This window comes from Thermobia domestica, chromosome 16 (genome assembly GCF_964235325.1).
Source record: "Thermobia domestica chromosome 16, izTheDome1.hap1.1, whole genome shotgun sequence".
In the NCBI taxonomy this organism is placed as follows: Eukaryota; Metazoa; Arthropoda; class Insecta; order Zygentoma; family Lepismatidae; genus Thermobia; species Thermobia domestica.
Window position 1 is genome coordinate 61,833,947 of NC_137469.1, and position 12,374 is coordinate 61,846,320.

Here is a 12,374-nt window from a genome sequence, read left to right on the forward strand (position 1 = left end):
TTCGATATCTGGGTAGTGTTCTTAGTAATGATATGAAGTGCGAATGTGAAATAAAAGCAAGGATTGGAATGACGAAAGAAGCCTTTAGAAGGAAGAAAAGCCTATTTTATGTGACCTTGAATAAAGAGTTGAGAAAAGTACTCATAAATTGTTTCCTGTGGAGTGTTACAGTAAATGGTTCAGAAACATGGACATTACGCGAAAACGAAGAAAAGCGACTGGAAGCTTTCGAAATGTGCGTATGGAGAAGAATGGAGAGAATTAGTTGCTTCGAGCGGAAAGCGAGTGAGAGGGTGCTAGAAATGGTGGGGCAGAATAGAACAATTTTAGATATTATTAAGAAGAGGAAGAGAAACTGGTTTGGACATTGCCTAAGAAGAAATTATATCATGAGGGACGTACTACAGGGTATGGTGGCAGGAAGGAGAGGGAGGGGGCAAAGGAGGCTACAATTAATGTACGATATAAAAGCGGAAAGATCATACGTGAAGGTTACTGGAAGACTGTGGAGTATGGAAGCTTCTTAGCTGCGGCAAGTGATCTGCCAATAAGGGCAGGATACCTATTATTATTATTATTATTATTATTATTATTATTATTATTATTATTATTATTATTATTATTATTATTATTATTATTATTATTATTATTATTATTATTATTATTATTATTATTATTATTATAAATTACAACTTTTAATATACACATAAAGCTTCCATGGAAACAGGTGCATTATAGTAACTGTCATTTACTTTGAACTACTGTGCCATTAAGAAAGAAAAAATCATAGAGGCGAGAAGTGTAATGAAATGTGATTATGATGCATGATAAATTGAAGCTTTTAATCCATACAAGCTGCATCTACTCTAGCTCCCTTTTAAGTACTGAAGAAAAAGCAGATAATCGGTAGATCTTGTGTTCGATTTCGCCATCGCAAGACGAGTTTTGTGTTAGTTTCTGGGTGTCCATACATTCAGGCTTACGTTTTTATATAAGTAAATTTAATTTGGGAGACATTGGGACGATAAGGCTCAAGAATAAGACGTAATCTTCAAAGTTAAAAACCAAACTAATCCTAGCTTAACAAGACTGAATTTGTCGTCTAATGTCACCAACTTGCCAAATACAAATAAAAGATTTACTGCCTTTAGTCACAAGTCACAAAGTAAATAATCACGTCACGGAAATTTTCTCTTTTCTTTTCATGGGTTTACTTAAGGTAACACGGAGTAAATCACTGGTTAGTTAATTGTTCTCGGCACAAACAATTCGTTGTGCATGTTCTTGAGGCACATATCTGATTTAAAAGCCTGAACATTACAGCTTGATATTAACATGACTTAACAAAAGCATTTTAAAAGGAGATTCCAGTTATGTCATAGTAAAAATACAGTACTTCGTAACACTTGTACATACTTCGAGTTAATATTTCAGAGTTACTACTGACCCTCCCCATTGATCTAGTGACTTTGGTACACGTAGACGCGGATTAGATTCTCGGAAGGAAAGAATGGAGATTTCAACGCATTAACATGTTTCAGATTCCACCTAGATTGTAGGTCTGGTCTCATATAGCCGCTGTGATGAAAAAAGAAAAAGGTACCCCAAACTTCAATCGAGTTGAAAGACGGCTAAAGTCATTGTTATACATAATCGTTAAAAATAAAATAAGTGAAGTTCGTTCCATATTGTGAAGCCAAAGTAGGCTTCCAAACTATAGAAATTCAAAATTGAAGCTAGATGAAATAAACCTATTACTTCCCGCTGCAATAGATTGATAAGGACGACGGAACCTATTCTTTAGACGCTGAATCTACGTATATACATATGCTCAAAAATTCAATGTTCAAACTCAGGGAGGTGATTTCCTATATCAAATGAAAGGAAAAGTTCTGAGTCGAAAAACACTGCCTCTCACACTTAAAAGCTGTCGAAAACGATGGGAAATAAACTTCAAATCTACATAGGTAGAGAATTACAGAACCACTCGCAAGTTGTTCAAGGAATCATGCAGAAACTAATATACGTTCTATTAAAATATCCATGTTTCAAAATCCTGTAGCAACACAAGAATTGTATAGATGAAGTTCGAGTATTGAGAGGTAATTTTAAGCAATAATTAAAGAAGAGTGACAATATTCCAGTAAATATCATTTTAAAATCATGTCATTTCTCTGTTAGTATTCGAAAATGACAAATATAGCTTTTCTCTTTCAGCCAATATCGTTTTCAAGAGTTATGCAACCACACATAGCACGCTTTATCTTGAAAGAAAATTTTTTATCATAAAATGGAATTAAAGTTTCATATTAAAATATGATAATAAGGATGTATTTACTAACTTGCATCTCTTTAAAATAATAATAATAAAAATAATAATATCTTAGACTTCATTTCTGTCTGAAAATACGAGCTTAAGTGTTTAACACGAACGATTGATTGTAATCTAGTTCACAGTTAGAAACCCAGTTAGAATGATAAACAGAAATCTTGTCGTTCAATTGGCAGAAAATGTCTCTCACTTGTCAACGGCTTCACTATCACTGAATTATCAGAAAATAAATTCTTTCGATGGCTCTTAATGAAATTGGGTGAAAACTAAATGTTTTATAACATAAGTTTTCAGAACTTTTATAATTGCCTTGAGAAAAGGCTGGTTGTCTCTGAAAATAATTTTCGGAGTTGTTAGGTTAACGAAAGTTTATGGTTTAGTAAACACATGAAAGTGCCAATTCAACAATAGATGACAACCTAAAATACGGAAGATTATTTTTCAATTTCAGAGGGTTATCTGCGTTGATGTTGCAAATGCACTCATATGAAGCAGGATTATTTCCAAAACAATCATTATTGTTAATTGTCGTGTTATAGAGGCTACTAGAGAAAAAAGTTCGATAAAAAGTTTTTTTGACAGTCCTGATAAGTAATGTTGCCCGCGAGTCGAGATGAAAGAGAATCCTCGTGACGAGATGGAGTTCTTCCCTTACAAAAGACACTTTTTCCTAGAAAAGTCATTACTTTCACGACACCTTCCAAGACCCGGGTTTGATTCCTGGTTGGAGCACATGTTCGGATTCCACGTTAAATTCCAGGTCAACGTCTCATATATCCTCGATGCTGAACGGGATGCTAAATTCCAATATATATACATCTAAGGGTAGAAATCGAAGATATGCTCCAAGAGAGAGAGAGAGAGAGAAAAGTTGCTTTGTTAGGTACGTGCAATGAAGAATTTTGTAACCATAATTTAAACGGTGAGAATACAAACACTTAAAATTTAATAAATCACTTAACAAATGAGAACTTGAAAAGCAGGAAGTCATCTGAATAATATTGAAGTCTGAGGAGGTCACAGAGACCTGCTTCATTTCTGGACATGATGAGTGATCATCGCATCTACTTCGGAGTTAGATTATGCTTTTATCGTTAACAGTAAACGTATGTTATAAAACATTTCGTTTTATGTTCTTTTTCTATACGGAATGTGGGTGGATACAAGAGGTAAAAAGATTCGGTATTTTCTTCTTCTACCACGCCTTAAAACAAGAACCTGCCCATTCCTCGGAGGCCGGGATGAGTTAAAGCTATAAAACTTAGCTATGTTTTAAAATTGCGAAACTTGTGCGAGAATTGATTGATGGTACTCAGATACTCACCGTGGATGTCGTTCACACATATATCCAAATCTTCTCGGAACACAGGCAGGTGGACCAAACATTGGCAGCTACAAGCATTGCCCTCCGCTGCGCCGGCCGTTCCGCTGCTGCTACCCACACATAGATCCTCAGGACAAGACTCCCCTATAGACAACAGGAAACAAGAATTACAGTGCTTTTCTGTTTATTTGTTTGTTTGTTAAAGTCAAATATTACAACTTAAATGCCACGCATCTCCACATTAACAATAAAACTCTGAAATATTGAACACATATGTAAAGCTGATGACAATACGATATTTTCACTTAGTTTTCACTCTATCTTATAATTTTAATGTAAAATTAATTATTTCAAATGTGTTTAGATTACGTATACGGATAGACAACGTCAGTTACTTAAGCATTACTTCAATTGACGAAGGAGGACTCGGTGCCTCCGTGGCAGAGCGCTTACGCTTAATGGGTGGGGTCCGTGGTTCGATCCCCGGCCAAGTATATTTGTGGTGGACAACATCGTGTCAGTGGGTTTTCTCGGTATACTCCCGTTTCCTCCCACAGTCTCATTCCACCAATTTTTGCATCATCATTCGTCTCTCAGCCTAAAAGCATAATCGTGGAATGTTAAATTAAAGATTTTCAAATTGAAATAAATTCACTTAAAATTAATAAATGGTTATCGTTCTTAGAATTTCTTCGTGGCTTAATTCTTCAGGTTTACAACTTTGACATAGGACGCCTGGGTCCGTTTTCTGATGGAAGCTTATGTAGTTCGAATCCTACGTTAAGTTGAAGGTGAAGTCTTATTTAGTCTCGATGCTGAAAGAGGATGTTAAAATAAACCAAAACTAAAAGCCTAACCTTTTAAATCTATTTGGTAAGAGATGAATCACTCTTGAAGAATCTAGCACATTTACTACGGTACTAAAAGACAAGAGACGTAGGTAATAGCTGATAATGAATTTGTAAAATAATTCTGCAAATGAAGACAACATCTAATTTTTATAGCTTCACTGTTGCTTATGTACAGCCGTAGCTAAAACGATCAAAAGAATCTTATCTGGTAGCCAATCTTCACGGTTCATTACAAGGAAAACGCCCACTCAGATTGCGTCCTGTACAAGAGTGGATCACACGGCAATTGACGGAACACCTACCGTGGAGGCAGAACATCGCTTCAGGAGTTCACGTCAGTTGGACGAAAATCAAATCGTAAATCTCTATCGGTTGCTGAGAGAAGGGAAAAAGGAGAACATACACTCCTTGTGTGTTAGCTTTCTGAATATAACACTTGCTGAAAGAAGAAGACATGTGCCCACATAATCATCGCAACAAGATTCAACGAATGGACCTGTCTGCAAGGTCGTGACAGTAACGGTGCTTCTGAGGAGTTCTTGGACAGTGAAGTAAAATGAACGAGGTGGCTGTATTATGAGGATTCTACTATATAGGAGCAGCAAGAGTAGCCACATTTACACATACATACATATATAGTCCTATACAGATTCCTGTTCTGTCACTACATAGTCGTTGCTTCCAACTATGGGAATTCGAATTGAATGTTTATAAACTTACACGAATCATCTTATCTAAGTTCAATTCCAGCAGTAAGGTTGTTAACAAATGTCTGTTCCAGAAAGGGACAACTATAATATGGTTGGTCCTCATGTGAAGTACGACCTCAACTCAGACTCTATAAAAGAACATATAAAGGAATTTTCGTTGGTATACCAAATATTAAAAGTTAACATGTTTTACAGATTTTGTTGCAGAATGTATGTTCACGTTCGACTGCTTAATTTCTATGATAAAATCCTTAGAAAGTGGCAATTCTTTAATAACAGGACTAATTAACACGATGGGGTTACACTTGAATATCTACTAACAGGGCCATATTTAACGCTTTTGTCTCCCTAATCCATCAAAAATAGCCTACAGTCCTGCGATTATCAATAAATACCAGTATAGAAAATGTATACAGTGTACCGAACATTGGCAGTCATCAAATCTAGGGGGTTCAGATAGGTAAATCATGTAGCCAGAATGGAAGAAAGTAGAAACCCTTTCAAAGTTTTAACTGGAAGTTCAATTGGAAAATGACCATTAGGAAGACCTAGGCAGAGATGGGAGGACAATATAAAGATGGGTCTCGCAGAAATAGGAATACAAAGTAGAAACTGGATCCAGTTGGCTAAGGATAGAAGTCAATGAAGAGCTTGTATGAACGCGGGACTGAACCTCCGGGTTCCATAGGTCATAGATTTAATTAGTTATAGAAAATTTGAGACAGTAAAATGAAAAATCAAAGTGAAATTGGAAAAATGTAAAACATACAAAAATCCGTGCTATGTCTATACGCGCGTGCATATTAAATTACTTCAATGTCCAGAACTGGAGTATGAGAAAAAATGGCCCTAGAAATTTGCCGCCTCTCAAAACTTGAAATCCTGAACCATGGCCCATGTTGTCCAGTGAACTCATGCGTAAGTATGACTCTATCCACTGATAACAAGTAAACATAAAGAGGATTTCAAAATCCATGTTACATTTAGAAGTACTGGTAAGTTAAAATCCAGATAGGGAAAATTTCTAGAACTAGAAAATCACCTATATATATATATATATATATATATATATATATATATATATATATATATATATAGAGAGAGAGAGAGAGAGAGAGAGAGATATGATTTTCTAGTTCTAGAAATTTTCCCTATCTGGATTTTAGGGAAAATATCACGTATTAATCGTATTAATACCTATAATACTTGAATATCACGTTTGTCTGTTTCTAATAGACTGAACATCATCTATCTATTAAAATGCTACAATAGCAATCAAAGGCGTTTTTTTTTTTTTTTTTTTTTTTTTTTTTTTTTTTTTAGGGAGGAAGAGACAATATGAGTTCAATAGCAGAGTTGAAGTCTATGATAAAACGATTTTCATCCTCCTGCCTCTCAGAGGGTTACGTCCTCTCTTTGGCATGTGATTCTTATACACAAAATAGGCGCTAGGAAAGGTAGGTGATGGGCTAGGAGATATTCTTTATTAACTGCTGAGGTGGAACATCTATTAAAGGGGTTGTGAACTCATCATCATTTAATTTTATGTTATCGTTTTACATTTATTTTAATTTATGCTGAAATATATAATACATGGTGCAACAATAACTGTAAGATTAAATAATTATATAGTGCAAAAGGAGAAATATGAAATAAATGCAAAAGAAAAGAAAACAAACATGTTTAATCATCAGTGCATCAAAGGCGCCCGAGCTCCAACGTATAACTATGACTTTCAAATCTTTCATTTACGGTTATGTGTGATTTCACGTTTAATAGAGACAAACATTTTAAGTACGAGTACTTTAAATAAATCAGTTAACTAGATCTTTTTCATAAAGTTTATGATATAAAATTGTTGTTCAAAGCCTTTGTATTTTAATAAGCCTTCTCTAAAATTAATGTATATGAATTGTGCTTCCATCTTCCGAGTTCTTTTAAACTAAATTTATATGTTTGTGGGCAATCCTTTCGACAATGAGATCTCGGAAACTACAGACTCTAGAAAGATGACGTTTTCACTGATCGATTGGAAATTTTTCGAAGATTGTCCAGTTCTAATTGAATATTTTAAAAACATGACCTATATTTCTTTATTACATTTTTTAGGGTACGCATGGAAGCGTTGAAATTAAAAATAAGTAAAGCATCATATCCTATGCATTATACATTCCAACACTACGCTGTTGTATATAGGGGTTGCATATGTCTCAGGCATTTATTTCATGGCCAAATAATAATGACAAAGGAACAATAACCATTTCTCCAGTTTAACCAGTAAGATGAATCTTTATTTTTGGAGTGATTTGCCCAATGAATGCCATATATAACTGCGATTATAATTAATTGCGTATGTAATGTATTTGCTTATTACATACTGCATGGAAGAAGAAAGAAAACACTGGTCATGCATGAATTAGAAACTCCAACCGAAAGTAGGCTCAAATCTTGCAAACGATGCGAAATATTGAGGTCCCCTTTATGATACGCCTTGCCGATCTTTTTAAAATGAAGACTTTTTTCACTTGCGTCTGTAAAGGGACATGTACAGATGTGAGGAATGAGAAGGATATTTATGCTCATATGTGAATGATGCGGTGTGTAGAGAGCGCAGGCTGAGCTAGTAGTAAATTAGAAGGATAAGATTATATTGTAGATAAAGGTTCTATGACAATGTAATAAAACATTTTTCTACAGACTACGCTTGGAATTAAAATCTTTCAGTTTAACGTCCCATGATTATGCCTTTTGGGCTAAGGGAGAGATGATTAAAGCAAGTGAATGATGATGGAAGAATTGGCGGGAAACGGGAGTACCCCGAGAAAATCCACAGACCCAATGTTGTCCAGCACAAACTTACTTAGCCAGGTATCGAACCAGGGACACTATGCACCAGAGGTAAGCGCTCTACCATACAGGCTACACTTATATAGTTGGTTAGGGTAAAATAGTTGTTTTTATAAGTGAAAAGTATATACAATTTGACGTCAAATTATATGCATTGAAAAACTCGTGTTGCATTTACTAGCAGTTATACTATATAATTACGTTGCACAATTCTTAAATGGTTATATATGCATATATTTAAATCGTCTGGATAGAAAATATTTCTTTTGAGGTTTCGTTGAAGAGAAATGACAATAAAGTATGACATAAAAGTACAACAACAACAACAAAAAGTATGCCATAAAAGTACTTTTATTGAACAGTGAGTGGATTTTATGCATATAATTATAATAAAATTTGGGCCAACAGTTGAATAAACTTGGGTGGTGTTTATTTAATAAGTAGAATGTCCTATAGCTCAAGACTGTATGGAGAAATAATAAAAACAAAAACCTAATACATTATACAAAACTGATCTGAATTGGGTATTGCTTGGAGGAGGAGTCTCTTCTCACACACGCAATTTTTGTCTACATTTAGTGTAATTCTCTGGCTGGCATGCATGTTCTTTCTTCTTATAAATGTATATATACTTATATTCACGTGGGAGTGTCTGTATGTAAAAAGGACTTACAAAATAATACCTCCTGAGCGCTTCTTACACATGTAACTTAAAAATTCACTATTTCCTCCTTTTGGGGCAACATCCGCTACAAAATGGCGTGTGGACTACAAAAACAGTTTCTCCTGATTTTTTTTTCTTGGAACATGAAAGCCTCAAGAAATGTATATTTTTCTTCTTGTTATTAGAATAATGTTTGCAATAATATTTTTATATAGATTTTAAAAAAAGTAACATGTTTCTTTCTTCTTGTTCTTCTTCTTGTTCTTCTTCTTCTTCTTCTTCTTCTTCTTATTATTATTATTATTATTATTATTATTATTATTATTATTATTATTATTATTATTATTATTATTATTATTAGATTTGGATTTATAAATGAACTGTAAAAGACTATAGTCTGTCCATGCATGAGAAAATAAAAATGACTTCTAAACATGAAAATAAATTCTAGATTTCAAGTGATCCGGAGTACTTTTCAATGCCGTAAGTTGTTTTGGATATTCATGCCTTAGCCAATTCGTCTTCCGTCTGTCCATATGTACGAAACTTAGTAGGCACCTGTTCAACAAATTAAAAGCACATTTCAAACTTAAGATTTTTAAGGAATTTACATTATTTACAAATGTGTAGATTATTTATATATGGTTCTTCGGGAGGAAACCTATTAATTTCGCCCACTAGGAAGTTTTATTTTGTACTTTGCTGAGAGAAGAATAGTTACACAGCTGTAGGAATACAAATGTTGTTCCGACCATATCTCGGAAACTAACTTCATGAGACCAATAAGCTTTATACATATTGTTCCTTACATCAAAACAAGAAGAAATTTTATCTTGCATTTTTCTGAGAGACTCATAGTTGCGGAACCATGTTCGTGCAAGAGCTGTATCGGCCAAAATCTTTATATCTGAAAATTTAACATTTGGGCAAAGTTTGTTGATTTTTCTGGTTAGTTTTCTACATAATGTATTGCATACTGTTATTTGGTCGACACAAGTTCCGCTCTTCTGGTGTAGTTTTCTTCTTGTGTTTGGTGTCAGGGATGCTGTAAAAGATTTGTTGGCTTCCTCCTGACACGTCCAGTTGTATACAGTAAAATCTGAAAATTAACAAGTGTCATCTTCATATGTATGCTATTACTGGAAGGACACTGCAAACTGAGAAGGTTCAATGTACCACCACGGTCTCCACATAACATCTTCGTCTTGGCGTGGCTATAATTGTCCTTTTCGTAAGGCAATTGCATATGCTATTTAATCGGGAAACGTTACTTCATTTGTGTCAATACCATCATAGGTAACACCAAGTAGAAACTCATTTGTATATAGAAAATAATCAGTATGCTATTTCATGAGCAAACTAATCAGGAAACATTGTAAATAATTTTGTACAGGGCAAAGTTGCTCAAAACTATTGTTCAGAGCTCAGGTCGAAACTAACAAATAGGTTATATATAAATTTTTGCTTCCGAGAAATAAACAACAAAAAAGAAGCGAAGAAAAGAAAGAAGTATCATTTTACTGTTTTTTCATATTCATATCGTAACATGAGGAGAGAAACTGAGTTGGTTTAGCCTCAAATTCATTACCCTCGTAGTCTGTACTATGATTAAGTTGAGTTACGTTGAGGTTAAGGAGTGACTTCGAATATGTGGAGTTTTCCTCTGGTGCAATTTGTTTCAACTCGATTTTGATACAGTTTGCTACAGTGTTGTTATTGAGAATTTATCTTATCTCGTTATCATGGATATTGACATACAAATTATGCGAAAGTTAAGAATTGCCAGACGAGTTGGAGTTGGGTTGGGGTCAGCATCCTTTTCAGCACCGAAGCTATATGAGACGTGGACCTACATATTAAGGTGTAATCTGAACCATTGTAATGCATTCAATTTTTTAAAGTCTCTCCCACCAGGAATTGAATCCGGGACTTCGTGCATCAAAACCACGCATGCTATCCACTAGACCAGCGAGGAATGCAGATGATTATACTACAGCAATCATGTCCATTATACTTATTGTAAGCAGAATACGAGTAAACAAGGTGCCAAGCACAGTGTCAGATCACTGCGCTGCTCTGCACTGAATGCTAGAATAAGTTTGTTTTCAAGTTGAATTCAAAAGCTCGAGTTATCTATCTGTCCTTTGAAGCTTGGTAATCGCGTTTCCAGATTGATATGACTTTCAAGTTTTCTGTGTTTGAAGTGGGCTAGCCTCGTAACTCTTTGAAATTGTTCCACCAATCAATTTTCTCCATGACTACGGTTCCGCTAATGAGAAGCCAATATCTGTTAATTTCAACAACCGAGAATGCTTACCAGGGGCGGCTTTAGGATTTTAATTTTGTTTAGGTCCGCTCCCTCGCGTATGCGTACATATACACATTTGATTGATTATATGGCAGTAGGAAATTATTTAGTGGATGATTCTGTTTGTTAAGTAATTATCTACCATTAATATAAATAATGAAAAATATATTTACTCTTTAGTGGATCTTTTAGCGTTTATATATTTTTCAAAATTTTGGGGTAGGCCCGTGCCTACCCGGCCTACTCGCTAAAGCCGCCACTGATGCTTACAAGTTACTGACAAGGGATCAAAATATAGGGTTGCCTGGCAATCCTTACTTGCTTGGTCAGATATGTGTCAATCTCTACAAATAATGACATGTAACAAATTCGCAATGAAAATACGAGTATTATGGCAAACAGCACCAAGATAGAGTTATCGTAAAACGTATCTGTGGCAAAATTGCACCCTAGCATCACGATGTAGAGTGATTTTGAGGGATGGTGTGAGGTTAATGTCGATTGAGTAGTGATATTGAAAATGTTCATCTGTATTCATACTAGGGGCGACTTATGACAGTAAAGCAGTATTTTCAATTATAGTAGATTCTTTGCCATTAACTCAATTCCATATTTATATTATGTATAAGCAGCCTTCTTTTTGGTTTCTTTATTTTCCTTCCTTTCTTTTCTCTTTTTTCTTATACAGAATACAGTCCAAATTCAATAATTTAAATCCGGTCCGACAGTAACCTCAGATCTTCCCAGATGTCTGCTCCTTTTTGAGGTGATAAACACAATTAAAAGTTCTCCACATATTGTTTTTTGTGTATTAATAAAACTTTTTTAACACATGGTCGATTTTTTATTTGTTTTAAATACAATATCCGTCTGATGAGCTGGTATATATGCTTCAGGCGTCCACAGGCAGGAAATTATCTGGTCTGCTCCCTTTTCGTTAATGAGAGAAACGAACACAATTGCAATTAGATAAATATACCTTTGTGTGTGGTTAATCGATTGTCCGTGTTAACAGTGTTCATTGTTCTAATCAATCTATGATATAGCAAGAGTAATTTTTTCTTTCCACTTTCCATTCGCATCATCAGTTGTCGAATTGCTCTACATTACAGCTTAACAACGGAAGCGTCCTTAATGCTTTGATCGGAATCAAACCTAACTGTAATGCACTATCTTCTAGTGATGCTGTGCGTTATAGTAATAAGCAAAAGTTATTATTATTATTATTATTATTATTATTATTATTATTATTATTATTATTATTATTATTATTATTATTATTATTATTATTATTATTATTATTATTCTATATTTTCATAATCTTACCCTTTTATAATT

The 12,374-nt window shown here is 34.4% G+C and overlaps 1 protein-coding gene across 1 annotated transcript in view; it reads right to left on the bottom strand.

The window, feature by feature from the left end:
- sha (shavenoid) overlaps positions 1-12,374 on the bottom strand; it is a 307,137-nt gene that overhangs the window by 86,686 nt on the left and 208,077 nt on the right. The window contains exon 4 of the mRNA XM_081742457.1: positions 3,657-3,800. Coding sequence (XP_081598583.1) covers positions 3,657-3,800 — 144 coding nt within the window. The remainder of the gene's footprint in view (positions 1-3,656; positions 3,801-12,374) is intronic.